Source organism: Pituophis catenifer, unplaced genomic scaffold (assembly GCF_029215685.1).
Source record: "Pituophis catenifer annectens isolate HBS135680 unplaced genomic scaffold, rPitCat1.0.hap2 SCAF_13, whole genome shotgun sequence".
Taxonomy (NCBI): domain Eukaryota; kingdom Metazoa; phylum Chordata; class Lepidosauria; order Squamata; family Colubridae; genus Pituophis; species Pituophis catenifer.
The window spans coordinates 15,770,329-15,786,345 of record NW_027256893.1 but is presented as its reverse complement, the minus strand read 5'-3'; the positions used below and the strand labels follow the sequence as shown (position 1 = coordinate 15,786,345).

General features: G+C 42.3%; 1 protein-coding gene across 1 annotated transcript; it reads right to left on the bottom strand.

The window, feature by feature from the left end:
* Positions 1-580: 580 nt before the first annotated feature.
* On the bottom strand, positions 581-10,590 carry LOC139323354 (C-signal-like). The gene is made up of 6 exons (XM_070952667.1): positions 10,435-10,590; positions 8,536-8,587; positions 7,517-7,704; positions 5,500-5,658; positions 2,189-2,299; positions 581-849 (listed from the first exon to the last, which is right to left on the bottom strand). Exons 1-6 carry the CDS (start codon positions 10,579-10,581, stop codon positions 730-732), a joined length of 777 nt encoding a protein of 258 aa, XP_070808768.1. The 5' UTR covers positions 10,582-10,590; the 3' UTR covers positions 581-729.
* Between the last annotated feature and the right edge of the window lie 5,427 nt (positions 10,591-16,017).

Sequence of the window (16,017 nt, the reverse complement as noted above, 5' to 3'; positions counted from 1 at the left end):
TCATAAAACAGAACAATAATGATATTCCTGGATAATTTTCTCTTCCAAAGGGCATTGTAACCTGTACCAAGTAAGTGAGGTCTTCCAGCTCATTATGGAACTTTTGAAATTCACCTTGCAGCCAAAAAATAAGCTAGAAATACAGGTCGTCTTTGACTTACAACAGTTCATTTAGTGACCGTCCGAAGTTACAACAGCGCTGAAAAGAAGGGATTTACGACCATTCTTCCATACTTATGACCATAGCAGTATCCCCACGACCACATGATTTACATTCAGATGCTTGACAATTGGTTCGTATTTATGACGATTGCAATATCCCGAGGGTCACACAATCTCCTTTTGCGACCTTCAAAGTCAATGGAGGCAAGCCAGATTCACTTAACAACCATGTTTCTAATTTAATGGTTCATGTAACAACTGGGGCAAGAAAAGTTGTAAAATGGGGCAAAACTTAGCAGATTTCTCACTTAACAACATAAACGTTGGGGTCAATTATGGTCATAGGTTGAGGAATACCTGTATCTAAACAGATCATTGGGTCCTGCAGCCTGATAGAGCCTGGCCTAGCAAGGTTTTACGGGCACCAGATAGATCAGCTGAAGCGAGCGAGATTTGGAGCCCGTGCAGAAGAGCACCGTGTAGAGAGCATCGATAGAAGATAGAAAGTTGCGTTGCCTTCGATGAGAACATCGTCCTGCAACACAGTGGAGCAGGTTCTTGGTTGCCTCACCAGGGAACAAGATTCCCTTCCCAGTTAACAAATGTGCCAGTGTTTTCCTCAGAGAGACGGCCAATGGTGTGCAGAATAGCCTGCAAACTCTGCTCCAATGTCAGTGGTGCTTTTCCCTGGGGGGAAAAAAAACAGGAAAGGGATGAAGGAAGTTCATTGCAAAAAAAAAAAGATGAAAAGACTAGGTAACGTCAACCGAGAACGAATTTCATTAACAGCCAGGGACATCAAAACCGGAAAATTTATTTCGACCAAACTTTGTTATGCACATTCCAATCTCCAGAAGATGGTGGGAAGCCAGCTTTAAGAAGGAAAATTGAAGGCAGTAGCAATAAGCACTTAAGACTTATATACCGCTTTACAATGTCAACTTGCAAAGCTTTCAAGTTGCCATGAGCAGGAGGGAGGGAGAACTGAAGTGAATTCCATACATTCTTCCTGACCGCAATCAGAAGGAGGGTGTTAGGTTTCACAGCCAGCCAAAGTGGGTAATTGGAGAATGTGATTTATGACATGGCCAGAGAGGAGAGGAGAGACAGGGTCATAGGGGAACGTAAATCTACGTGGGATCAGTCCTAACTGCATCCGAGTATTGCCGGAATGTTGTTCCTAATAAATGAATATATTTTCTTTGAAGTTTGGATCATGGCTCATGAATTAATTAGGGCATCTTTCGGAAACTTGACATACAGTGCTTTACAGCCCCCTGTAAGCGGTTTTACAGAATCAGCCTATTGCCCCCAACAATCTGGGTCCTCATTTTACCCACCTCGGAAGGATGGAGGGCCGAGTCAACCTTGAGCCTGGTGAGATTTGAACCGCCAAATTGAAGGCAGCTGGCAGGCAGAAGAAATAGCCTGCAGTACTGCACTCTAACCATTGCACCACCGTAGCTCAATAGTTTAATATGTGTGTGTGTGTGTGTGTGTGTGTGTGTGTGTGTGTGTGTCTGTGTGTATCTCCCCAAGATGTATTTGCAAGGAAATGTTATTGGTCCTGATGTTATATCAGAGGACAGATATTTCTGAAGAAGAACCAGGATGGGGTTTGGAAGAGAGTCCTGTTTGCTGACTTTTGAGAATGACCACCAGCACAATAATAATTATGTTGCCCCCATCCAGTGGTGAAATTCAAATTTGTTTACTACCGGTTCTGTGGGTGTGGCTTGATGTGGCTTGGTGGGCGTGGCAGGGGAAGGATCTGCAAAATCCCCATTCCCTCCCCATTCCCTCCAGCCAGGAGTGGGATTTGGGGGTTCTCTGAATTGCACAGAATCTTAGCTAGAGGTTCTCCCGAACCCCTGCGAACCTCTGCGAACCCCTGCGAACCCCTGCGAACCCCCAGCAGCCCACCCCTGTTTGCAATACTCCATATCTAGCCCAGCTAATTTTGTCTGACTTTGCTTCTTGTCCACTCTATAAAATTTGGGATCCCCCCCCACCCCAATTCACTTACCACTTTATTTCCCATGTCAGTCTGTACCCATCCAGGATGCAACGCAATGCACAAGATCTCCTCTTTGGCAAGATACAAGGACTGGCATTTAGACAGCATATTCAGAGCAGACTGTGAGGGAGAGAGGGAAGGAGAAGATTTATTTATTTATTTATTTATTTATTTATTTATTTATTTATTTATTTATTTATTGCGATTTATATGCCGCCTTTCTCCCTAGGGACTCAAGGCGGCTTACAAAATGACAACTTCAATACAAATCACAATACAATACAAAATTAAAATCAATAACCCAGTTAAAAAACGATTTAAAATTATACCAGTGTACCCCCAAACGGATCAGTTTAATTGGCGAAAGAGCCACGTCTTCAGCTCGCGGCGGAAGGAAAGAAGGTCAGGGGCTGTCCTGAGCTCAGTGGGCAATCCATTCCAGAGGGTCGGGGCTCCCACAGAGAACGCCCTTCCCCTGGGGGTCGTCAGCCGACATTGTTTGGCCGACGGCACCCTGAGGAGGCCGACTCTGTGAGAGCGCACAGGACGATGGGAGAACGACCGGAGATGGTCCTGCAAGTACCCCGGGCCTAAGCCATGAAGGGCTTTATAGGTGAGCACCAGCACCTTGAAACGTATCCGGAGTGCCACCGGTAGCCAGTGCAGCTCACGCAGGAGAGGTGTTACATGGGAGTATCTAGACGCCCCCGTAACTACCCGCGCAGCTGCATTTTAGACTAGCTGAAGCCTCCGGACACATCCCAAGGGCAGCCCCAAGATAGAATGAATGCTTCCATCTGAATGCTGTAAGATGCCACCACATTTCAAGGTAGCTTCTGTCAGAGTTTAGGCAGCATAACTAGTATTATGAGATAAACCCAGGAGCAAAACACAGCACACAGCACACAAGCCTTTAGATAAATAACAGTGGTTAATATACAGCTAAATATTTACAGACTTATATATCATTAAATATCTGATCATACTGCTACTGACACAAGGAGAGCAATGAGATACAAGACGAGAGTGAACATGAGGAGAAGGGAGACACCCTCTAATGGCTTCCCTTATATAGACAGCATCTTACCCAGTTTCTTAAAGTGGCAATAATCCTGCTGCCTCATTCCCATTGCATCAGCTTTCAGTTGCCTCCATTTACAACCTTCCATTATCTTACAGCATACATACCCTGACAGTTTCTCTAACTGAAAAGGTGCCTTGGGCAATATGTTGAATGCCCAAGCCTGCGGAAGATCAAAACATTCATGTGTTGTGTTGAGAAGGATGTGCTTTCATCTCCTTCTGATCTGTTTTTTGGGCCTGTCTCACTTCTTCCCATCTCCAATCCTATTGGTTGTGATTCAGTGTTGATTGGCAGGAGGAAAAAAAAAATTGAAACTTCAATGGAACCTGCTACTCAGGGCATGTTCTCTGCCCTTAAAGGAAGGAATGAGTTCTGCTCGTGGCTACGCCAAAGGTCATATGTCAGACCTGGAAGCCATCTTTCTACCTTTGTGCCTTCAGGCTTCAGGCCTGCCACAAATCCTACTGTGGGAAATTGAGAGGGGGGATTGCATAGAGATACGTAGTCATAATAAAATTCTTTATAGAAAGTCAAGGCCATGGTGCCCTGCAGCTGTGTGGAGAAGAATGAGGAGGTATCTTCTGTTCTGGACAGTAACTGATTGGATGTGTGGTGGACATGTGGGAGATGTCGGCAAGGTCTTGAACTTTCTTTTGGGTATGGAAAACCCGGAAGCTCTCAGATTCGGGGTTTCCTAGATGTGCCAATATGACATCTCTAATAAAAGTTAGCTTTGAGGAACTTCAAGCCTTGGAGTTTGATTTCATTGGGGGTGTTACTTGGAACCCTGACATCATATTTGATAGCACATCTGAAGGCACTCTTCTTCCAAAGCCTGTCTGTCTCTAATGCAATTTGAAGAGTTATCCCCATTGACCAGTGGTGGGTTGCCCCCGGTTTGGACCGGTTCGCAAGAACCGGTAGTAAAACCGGCAGGAGGCTTCGCCCACCGACCTGGCTATCATCAGGAAGCTTCTGCGCATGCATAGAAGCACGCGTGCGGCCCCGTTGCAAACCAGTAGTAAAGGTAAGTAGAACCCACCCCTGCCATTGATCATTTGCTCCTTGGCAGGAAGGAGGCAGGGAGGCAGGCAGTGAAGATGTTTGATGCTCTTATCTTTGACTGTAGGCCATGGCTATTGATAGAAATGTTCAAATATTTCTTTTAAAATATTTTAAGAAAATATTCACAGGATCTCCTTATCTCTGTCGATGGATTTATATTATTTTTACCATTCTTTATGAGGCAAACCATCATATACCATAATAATGATTATAATAATAATAATAATGATTGGTTGAGACTTTGGCCCTCTCTGCCTGGCTATGAACTAGATCAGCAGGCATCCAGAGGCTCGGTTTTTGATAGATGTTTCCAAGGGCCTACCATATTTTTCGGATTGTAAGACGCACCTGACTATAAGACGCACCTAAATTAGAAGAGGAAATCAACAACAACAAAAAAAGATTTTGGCCTCCGCGCCCCCCATTTCCAGGTCTTTTTGGGGGGCCTTTTCCAGCCTTTTTCCGGCCCATTCTCAAGGCTTTTTTCTGCCTGTTTTCTAGGCTTTTTAGCCTATTTTTGAGGCTTTTTTTGGCCCATTTTCAAGGCTTTTTCCGGGCCGTTTTTTCAGCTTTTTTCGGCCTGTTTTTTCGGCTTTTTTCAGGCTGTTTTTTCTGGAAAAAATGGCCAAAAAAAGCCTCGAAAATGGGGTGTGCGGAGGCAAAAAAAAACAGCCAGAGGATAGGTAGGGCTTTGGCAATATTTGGTCTATAAAATGCACAGACGTTTTCAACCTCCTTTTGGGAGATAAAAAAGTGTGTTTTATAATCCAAAAAATATGTGGTAGTTGGCACATTAGAGCAGTGCTTTTCAACTTTGCCGTGTACAGTATAGAGTTCAATTCCTCCAAATTCCTTCAATTCTGGGGATTGAAGCCCACACATCTTGAAGTTGTCAAGGTTGAGAAACATTGCTCTAAGGTGAAACTCAAACGACATGGTATTCAGTTTGCTGCAACACTCCAAAACAGAAATCCGCCTGGTTTCCAATGGCTTGTGCTAACCATATTCAGCATCATTATGACAGCGAGTAATTAATTCTCGGTAGACGCTTCTGATGAAACAACACTGACAGTTATGGTGGGAAGATGGATATAAAATTCAAGCATACTCTTCTTCTCCTACTTATGATAACAACAGAATTGGCATTCTCTGATCATGGGTTCATCTGTACCTTACTACAGCGATAAGCAATGACGTGGCCTTTCTGCCATTCAAAGACATTTGTGATGGAACCTCCTTCACTAGAAATGTTGACGATGGCAGCTTTGCTGCAGCTCATGCCTTTCAGGGGACTTTCTTGAGCTGCTTTCCTCAGCAAAGGAAGGAACACCTGGAGGATGAAAGGAACAAATGAAGGCCAGTCAAAACTTTTGTAAGGAGGGTTGGGATTTTCCATTCCCAATGTAGAGGACCTAAAACAGTGATGGCGAACCTTTTAGAGACCGAGGGCCCAAACTTCAACCCAAAACCCATTTATTTATCGCAAAGTGCCAACACGGCAATTTAACCTGAATACTGAGGTTTTACTACCTAAAATAATGATAAACAAGGCAGAGTTCAGCTAATCGTTCTAAGAAAAACTTGATAAATTGCACTTTTATGCCCCTTCATTTTTTTCTCCTTTTGAAATATTACGTTTAGCAACAATAAAAAAGAAAAACTTTTGTAATACCATTTCTCTTTCCCTCCCCCTCTCTTTCTTCATCCCCTCTCTCTTTCTTTCTCTGTTTTTCTCTCTTTTTCTTTCTCTGTCTCTTTCTCTCTTTCCCTCCCTCTCTCCCTTTCTCTCTCTCTCTTCCCCCCCTACCCTGGAGAAACCCGATGGAGCTAGGCTGGGGCGACAGCACATGTGCCCACAGAGAGGGCTCTGTGTGCCACGTCTGGCACACTTGCCATGGGTTTGCCACCAGGGCCCTAAAGATTTACCAATTGTTCATAAGGAAATTTCAGGATTGTGCTGTAGTCTAATCAGATTGAACCCATTTAACACATCCCTGTTCAAATCTGCACAATTGTCGTCCATAATATATTCATAGTCCATCCAGTCTTATTATAGTCTGCGTGGCTAGCGGGGCAAATTTTTTATTCAGGTCTTGATATCCCATTCTGAAAGAGTTCAAAGAGCTCAGAATCCATTCTTAAAGCCACAAATCTGCAAGGGGATTATTTGAGCAGAGAGGCAAGGCGTGGATGTATCTCTCTGTAGAGAGATACAGAGGCTAATATATTGTACAGAGGCAGCCATTACAGAGGCCAAACCAACTCTTATATACAGTTCAGCAAGTCTAAGCCACTCCCAGACTCCAAACTGTCTCTTATGGCCCCATACAAACAAATACTATGTTTCACATATTGACTTTAAACCAGAGATATTTTTATTGGGGATTTTACCAGAAATATATAATAGAGAAATGAGATATCTAATTGTGAATGTTTTAACGGCAGCTAGAATTGTATTTGCTAGAAACTGGAAAGGTGAGAAGATACCCACGGATGACGACGTTATCAAGAAAATTTTGGAGTGTGCTGAAATGAGTAAATTGACATTTGAAATTAGGGAACAAGAAGATAAACAATATTATTTGATATGGGATTTATTTTATCAATGGTTAGACAAGAAAGAATGGAAATGAAATATGAAATGAAATGGATAAGGTAATAAAATATATTAAGGGTTTTTTTCCCCCTTATAGAGGATAATTTACTGTTAAATAATTGGTAAAGGAGAATAATAATGTAATAATAATGTTTCCCAAACAGTCCCCATTGGCTGACCTGTTACCATGTCTATCCAAACAGTTCCCATTGGCTGACCTGTTGCCATGTCTATTCAAAAAGTCCCCATTGGCTGACCTGTTACCATGTCTATCCAAACACTCCCCATTGGCTGACCTGTTGCCATGTCTATTCAAACAGTCCCTATTGGCTGACCTGTTACCATGTCTATCCAAACAGTCCCCATTGGCTGACCTGTTGCCATGTCTATTCAAACAGTCCCCATTGGCTGACCTGTTACCATGTCTATCTAAACACTCCCCATTGGCTGACCTGTTGCCATGTCTATCCAAACAGTTCCCATTGGCTGACCTGTTGCTATGCCTATTCCAGTCTATGAATATTGTTATATGAAAGGCTGCCTCTAAACATTCTTTCAACTCAAAGGGGAAAGGACCACGAGGTTCCCTTACCTGGACAACTACCATAGGCCCAATCACATTGGTTTTGTAGGTTTCAGCCATGTTCTCAGGTGTTTCAGTCTCCAAACTGCTCACATTGAGAATCCCTGCATTATTAATCAGGAGGTTCAATCCAGCTCCATTCAGGCATGCTGTAACTTTGGCTGCGGCAGCCTTGACACTGGATGGATCGTCCGTGTCTACAGCGGGAAATAAATGTGTGTGTTATTGGGTATCCAGCTTTGCATACCGAACTATAGTCAAATAAATGTATTCTGTATTTTGTGCATATTACATTTTTCCTTTCTTTCTTTCTTTCTTTCTTTCTTTCTTTCTTTCTTTCTTTCTTTCTTTCTTTCTTTCTTTCTTTCTTTCTTTTTTAACAAAATTACCTTAGTCTTAAGATTGTAGAGGCATATAGTCAGTGGTGAAATGTAAAATTTGTTACTACCGGTTCTGTGGGTATGGCTTGGTGGTGGTGGGGTAATGTGACTGGGTGGGTGTGACCAACCAAAACAGTATCTTAGCTCAATTGTTTCATTAAAGTACAGATGGGATAAAGCATTGTGTGAAGCCATGACGTATTTAAGATATATTTATTTGTTTTGGTAAGTGCACTCTGATTGTGTTGTTCTGATACAGAATGCAACAATGTGAGATATTACCCTGTTTCCCCCAAAATAAGACATCCCCTGATAATAAGCCAAATCGGGCTTTTGAGCGCATGGCAACAAGGCCAAGCGCTTATTTCAGGGTTCAAAAAAATATAAGACAGAGTCTTATTTTTGGGGAAACACGGTATACTTCCAATGCATCTACCAAGCAGGATGTTTCTTTGTCTGGTTTTGGAATTCAGGCTAGATATCCAATTAGAATACCGGACAATGTTCATCAGCTATGATGTGGGTGCATGGAATCAATGCCTTTCAATTCTTTAATCTCCCAGCTAATAGAATATAGAATATTCTTTATTGGCCAACTGTGATTGGACACACATAATGAAGAACCAAAGAGATTTTCAGGGCACGTACCCAATGCAATGATGACAATTTGCGGGTGTTCAGCAGCCAAATTCTTCAGGTCCTGAAAGGGAGGGAAAAACCACAAACTTAGTGCCTTTTCCTTGATAGCTAACTGCTGCAAATGTGTTTCTGCAACTTCTTTTTTTCATATCTTACCACATCTTCGTATGTGCAAAATCTGGAGGAAAGTCAGTGAGGAAGAGGAAATTAGTGGAAACTGCAGTGTGGGTGATTAGTCAGCAGATTTCATGTTAGAATAGTTTTCTATCCCCTTCAGGGATTTTTTTCTTCTTCTTGAAATTGTGAAGAGGATTGCATCAACCCAAGGATACCATAGACGCCAAAACACGACCCGTGCTAAAGAATACAGAGACCAGCAAACCATTTATCTGAAGAAAATATCATAAGAGAGGCTAGGTGAGGCTACAAGAAACACCAGTAGTTTCATGCTGGTGATGACACTTTGCTTGCTGAAATGAGGAAAATTTATGGTCTGATGCTTAGAAAATTTGAAGGCAAATTGAGGAAGAGCTGAACAGAAAGAAATAGAGCAGGTAAAACTCAGGGGTGAAATGCTACCGGTTCGGACTGGTTCGATCAAACCGGTAGCGGCAGGTGGTTTGGAGAACTGGTAGCAGCGGCAGTGCGAGGCTCCGCCCACCCACCCAGTCGTCATTACTTCCTGGCTTTAACCAGGAAGTAACCTTTTTTTACCTTCTACGCATGCGCAAAGGCTTTGTGCATGTGTGGAGGGTCCAAAATTGCACATGACACGGAGTGCGCACTTCCGAACCAGTAGGGAAGGAAAATAGATTTCACCCCTGGTAAAACTGCTTGTGATACAAGCATGAGCTTAAGACCTCAGGGAAGCCCTTCTTGAGAGCAACTCTGGTAATATTGTCCACTGTTTCCCAAAGGCTCAGAAGTGGGTGAAGAACTAAAAAATAATCACTTTCCTTAAAGGAAGTTCAAGAATAATGGGACGCCTATAAAGAAAATCTGTATAAAATGTTTTATAGATGGCACTTCACACCGGCAAGGTTGGCTAAAATGTATAAGATCAGACAGATCAGCCAAATGTTGGAAATGTAACCAAACACCGGGTTCATACTACCACATGTGGTGGGCATGTCCCAAAACTAAAAAATATTGGTCGAAAATACATATCTGGCTGGAAAAAATGACAAAGAAGCCTTTTGAACTCAGACCAGAGACATTTTTGTTGGGCATCCTACTGGAAAAATACGACAAAAAGACCACATATTTGATTTTACATGTACTGACTGCGGCTAGGATTGTTTTTGAGCAACAATAGAAGTGTGAGGAGATCCTGTCAGATGAGAGGGTGATTCAGAAGATAATGGAATGCGTAGAAATGGACAGATTAACACTTATTATTAAGGACAGAGAAGAAACTGAATATTTTCTGACGTGGGATGTATTTTATCAATGGCTAGAGAACAGAAACAGAAGTTAGGAAAGAGGAGATATAAGAAGAGAAAATGTTACTATGGAGAGAAGTTTATGATGATGATGTTATGTACTATTGTAAATTATCTTGATATAGAGTTATATTATCAATGTTATTGTAATGAATACAACAACAATATGTAAACTATGAATTTTCAAATAACTGTACCCAGTTCACACACTAATCGATGGAGATGAAAAGTATTATAAATAAAATAAATAAAACTTGGGGGGGAGGGAGAAGAATAGTGGGATAGTCTTAAGAGCCATCATTTCCCATCCCTAAGCTAGGAGATAATTGAATTGCCCTTAAAGAAAAAATAAATCTTTCCACACAGAGCTTAAGGTCCTCAAGCTGATGGCTACTGATTTCAACATTAAACTATTGAGATTGCGAGTGAACTTCTATCTCGTAACAGAGTCCACCCTGTGACTTACCTGAGCACGGGGTCCAGCCGGGTCCCGGCAAGTGGCAAAGATCCATTTTGGGGGGTTACTCTTCTGTACCAGCTGCCTGACCAGCTCCAAGCCAAGTCCCCGATTGGAACCGGTCACCAGAATGCTGTGCGGATTCAGTTCTTCCATCTCTCTTGACAGCCCAGGCTAACCAAGAAACAACTTCCTGCATTCCTTAAATTTTGTCGCAACTCACTTCTTTCTCCGTCCCTCCTCCCATGTTATGTAAATTGGTTGGCTGCTGTGTCAGAAAGACAATACAAGTTCTGAAAGAAATAAGAAAAGAGGGATTTGGCCAACACCTACAGAGTTCTGTCAGGTATTGTGGCGGGGATTTTGTTTTCTAAGTAGTTGTTTCTCTTGCTATTTTCAACGTAAACATTCTTTTATTTCTTTATCTGCACTAAAGAAAAGTTTTCAAACCAATTGGCAAATCCATCCGCCTGCCGACTTCAGTGGAGCACAGGCTCAGTGTCTTACCACGTGAGTCACTGCGGCCCCCTACAACCATGAGTTTTTGTGTGTTGTAGGAAGTTAACACCCACCCATCTCTTAGGACAGTGATGGCTAACCTTTTTGTTGTCGTGTGCCAAAAGTGCCCGCGCGTCGGCACCCATAATGCAATGCACGCCCCTGTGCATGCCTGCCCCCCCCACATGCACCCCGCACCATGCTGCGTGTACCCCTGCATATGCACCCTGTCCCCTCGCCCCGTTTTGGGCCTGGAAAGCCTCCTGCACCAACCTCTGTTGGCACGAACGGCCTGCCACTGCTGCCTTTTTGCAGAAGCAGCGGCGGCTCCTCCTCCTCCTGCCAGCCTCGCACTCCGGGCAGCATCCAGCCATGCCAATCATACCTGGCCTCCCCCAGCAGCAGCCCACCTGGATCCTGGGCAGCGCGGCTTTGGAATCATTCCTGGCGGTAGCGGTGGCGGTGAGGCAGGCAGGCGGGTGCTTGGGAACGACTGGCGGCAGCACTCCTGGCTGGCAAGGGAGTTGCATGCAGGTGTCGACGGCATAGCCAGTGCATACATGCACTAAGAGGAGCTGCCCAGTGGGCATGCGTGCATTGGAAAATGAACTTCCGGTTTCCGGCACACGCATGTGCACCAGACAGCTAGTCTTCTGGTTACTGGCACATATGTGTGTGCGACGATCAGCTGGCCAGCTGATCTTCTGTTTTCTGACACTGCCGCACGTGTGAAGGCCAGCTGATCATTGCACACACATGCCGGCGCACATGCGTGCGCCAGAAACCCAGAAAGGGGATGGGCAACACCGCACATGCCAGGCGACATGGCTCTGTGCGCCACTTCCGGCATGCATGCCATAGGTTCGCCATCACGGCCTTATACCATTCTGGACAAATGGTTGTCCATTCAAATATGCAAAAAAGGGCTAGGTGTCCAGGGTCAAATTATCTTACTTTACACCAAAATCTAGCTTTCTAGACCAAGCTTTAATTCTGGGAAAATGTAGAAGGAGAGAGAAGAGGATGACTAGCAACCAAGTGGATGGACTCAGTTACATTGGCAGAGAGTATATTGTTGGAAGACCTGAAAGGATCGGACTGTGGACAGATCATCAAGGAGAAAATCTACCTCATTGCTAAGAGTTGCTGGCAGACTGACAATGGAGCCCAGCTTGCAAGCTATTCTGAACACACTTGCCCATCTCTCTGAAAGAGACCAAGGCAGATTTCAAGCATGCCCTGTCAAATATGAACACATGCTTGGTTTTAGTTCCATGTGACCATACCTGCTGGGGAGGCTTAGAAATGTCTGAGTTGATCTTCATCTTTTCAGCTTATAGAAGAAGAGGTGGAAAGAGGTGAAAGAAAAACCATTCTGGGTGTGCCTACGGGAACCTATGGCTCAGGACCAGGGTACTTACGAGACCGCCTCCTGCCACCAATAGCCTCTCACCGACCAGTTCGCTCCCATAGAGAGGGACTCCTCAGGGTGCCGTCGGCCAAACAATGTCGACTGACGGCCCCCAGGGGGAGAGCCTTTTCTGTGGGGGCACCTACCATCTGGAACGGGCTTCCCCCGGAGTTACGAAACATCCAAGACTTACGCATATTCCGCCGTGCCCTGAAAACATTTCTATTCCAACAAGCTGGTCTGGCCTAACTCTCCCTTTTTAATTGGCTTTTAAACTGGCTTTTAAATTGGGTTTTAAACCTCTTTAGATAAATTTGGATGTTTTTTAATCTTTGAGCCTAAATTACTTAATCTGTTTCTTAATAGTTTTTAACTTCTATATGTATTTGTATTTATTATGGCTGTTCACCGCCTTGAGTCCTTCGGGAGTAGGGCGGTATACAAATATGAAAAATAAATAAATAAATAAATAAATAAACCTAAGCTAAGTGAAGAAAACATGTCTAAGCTAAGTGAAGAAAACGTGGATGCAGATTTGTTCTTAAATTAATTTTCACATGGCCTCGATCATCCTGGGGCATCTTAGGGGCACACAGTTGTACACATCTTTTCTGAGCTTCTCTAAGGCACTATTGGGGGCCAGAAGACGACTGCTGTGTTGGGGTCACTGCCTCATAGTAATTTTGGCATACGTCGAGTATGGTGTCTACCAAGGCTATCTTCTGGGAGTTGGGCTAAAGACATGATGTTGTTGGTGATTTCTTGGGGATTGGCTCTAGCGGTAACCTGCCCAAGAGGAGAAAAGGTTTGTCTGGGGCTATTCTGAAACATCATAGAAGCAAAGGGGTTAACTCATTCTTCCTTGGATGACTCTCTCTTCCAATGTGTGTGGTGACCTTTAACTTAATCGGATTACTCAATTTAGTGTAGGAGTATCAAAGTCGGCGTTGTAATCAAAAAGCAAGTTGTGATTTTGATAGAACTTGCAAAATTATAGCTCCTCGTTCCCAAAGTGTTTTTCTCCAAAGGCCACTGACCTTTCTTGGGTGTTTTCCTTTGAAAATGTTGCACTTCTCATCCAAGAACTTTCTTCAGTTCTTGGATGAGGAGCTTCTTGGATGAGAAGCAAAATATTCTCAAAGAAAAAGTCCAAGAAAGTCTAGTTTCCTTTTGGAAAAAGGGCCCTTGCAACAGTCATGATTTGGCTGATTGAGAATCTCCATAACCATTATAGCTCCTTGGAAATAATTTGAATACTTGCTAAATTCACCTACAGTAAAGGTTACATTTAAGAGCCCAAGATAGAATGGCCAAATTAATTTTGATTTCTGTTGTATGGTCTGTTTTATTATGTTGCATTTTATTGTAATCCAATGAATGTTAATTATGCTTATAAATGACAAGCGTTATATAGGTATTTCATATAAACCGATAGCTAAATAATATAGTTAATAACGGTTCATGAAAACATTTTTCAGCGCTTTCTTTTTAGTATGTCTTTTTGTATCTTAATCATCCTTCTCCAATGGAACAACAATGGACATTTAATTAATGGATAATACATAATATGAAATAAAATATTTCAAACTTTATGAAACTTTGCAAAAGGGCTTAAAATCAGATTTGTTTGCTGAGACTTAACCCTCCAAAATTTGCTGATAACATGTAATTTTGAGAGAAACAAAACAGGGAAGTTAGAGGACATCATCAGGGTAATATTTTAAAATCTAACTAAATTAATTAAAATTCTGTTTTTGTCTTCATCCAAACCACTTTCTCTTCATCTCCCTCAGGTCATGAAAAAGGCTGCTTATCTTATCCACGTTATCATTTATTATTTCCTCCAACTTCATATTTTTCTTTTCTTTATTTTTTCTTTTATTTTACCCATATAAACTGTTACATCACACAGTTTACATGGGTAAATCACATACATGTAGTCCTCAGCTTACAACAGTTCATTTAGTGACATTCAAAGTTGTAACAACACTGAAAAAAGTGACTTATGGCTATTTTTCATACTTACCATGGTCACGTCATCAAAATTCAGACGTTGAGCCACTGAATCATATTTATAACTTTGGTGTGTGATCATCTTTTTTCATCTTCTGACAAGCAACGTCAATGGGGACGTCAGATTCATTTATCAACCAGGTTCCTAACTTAGCAACTGCCATGATTGACTTAACAAATGGGGCAAAAGAAAATGGGGCGAAATTCACACAAAATTCACACTAAGCAACAGCAATTTGGGGCTCAATTGTGGTCATAAGTGAAGGACTAAGGTTTCTGTTAATTTGATATCATGAAACTATTTTTTTTAAAAAAAATCATTTGAAAGATTAGAAATCTACAGTGCCCATTTGCTCATTATGTTTAACAAATGTTGGAACATGCCGAGTTCCTATTCAGATACCGGCAATCAAAGCCAAACGTTTTCTGCGAGCTTTTCAATTAGCAAAGCCTCAAGCAAGGGTGTCTACTCTTTCCATTGCTCTTTGTAATTGCACTGGAAGTCTTGGCCAACAGGATCAGGAAAAAGGGGGGGGGAAAGATAATTAGGATCAAAATTGAAAAAAAACAAATACAAGATGAACAAAGAAGTGGGAGTCAAGCTATTCTCCAAAGCGCCTGAGGGCAGGACAAGAAGCAACAGATGGAAACAAGACAGACACAGGCTTCAGAGGATAATAAATTCGTCTCGAGCCAAATTGTTTAATACGTTTTATACGTTTTATACTGTTTTAAATTTTATAATCTATGTGTTTTATCTTTTTGGCTGTTCACCGCCCTGAGTCCTTCAGGAGTAGGGCGGTATATAAATCTAATAAAATAAATAAATAGATAAATAATTAGAACTGCAGAAAAAACAATGGCTACCAACCTGCTTTCCATTGAGGACCTGTATACTGCACGAGTCAAAAAGAGGGCTGGGAAAATATTTACAAACCCCTCGCATCCTGGACATAAATTGTTTCAACTCCTACCCTCAAAGCGACGCTATAGAGCACTGCACACCAAGACAACTAGACACAAGAACAGTTTTTTCCTGAACGCCACTCACTCTGCTAAACAAATAATTCCCTCAACACTGTCAGACTATTCACTAAGTCTGCACAACTATTAATCTTCTCATCATTCCCACCACCCATCTCCTTCCACTTATGACTGTATGACTGTAACTTTGTTGCTGGTATCCTTACGATTTATATTGATATTGTTTCCTGATTGCTTATTTGTACCCTATGACTATCATTAAGTGTTGTACCTTATGATTCTTGATGAACGTATCTTTTATGTACACTGAGAGCATATGCACCAAAGACAAATTCCTTGTGTGTCCAATCACACAGCGTGCCCTTTCCATCCAAAGAAGGTACAAGGCCAAATATTAAGAGGAAGAACTTCCAGAGATGCAGCTTTTGAGCGTGGGGAATTGCCCCTATTGAAACTGTCAAATTCAAAAAAAAAAAAGACCTTTTGTGAGTAATTGCTGGATTCTGGTTTGTTTATAGACCATAGACTTTGCAATGGGAAGGGACGGCCAGAGATTTCCTAGGGTGAATCCATAGTTCTGCAAATATAGTAATAGCAATAGTACTTATGATTTACTGTGATCATGATTTATCACTTATAGCTTTTATGTACAGTGAGAGCTTATGCACCGGAGACAAATTCCTTGT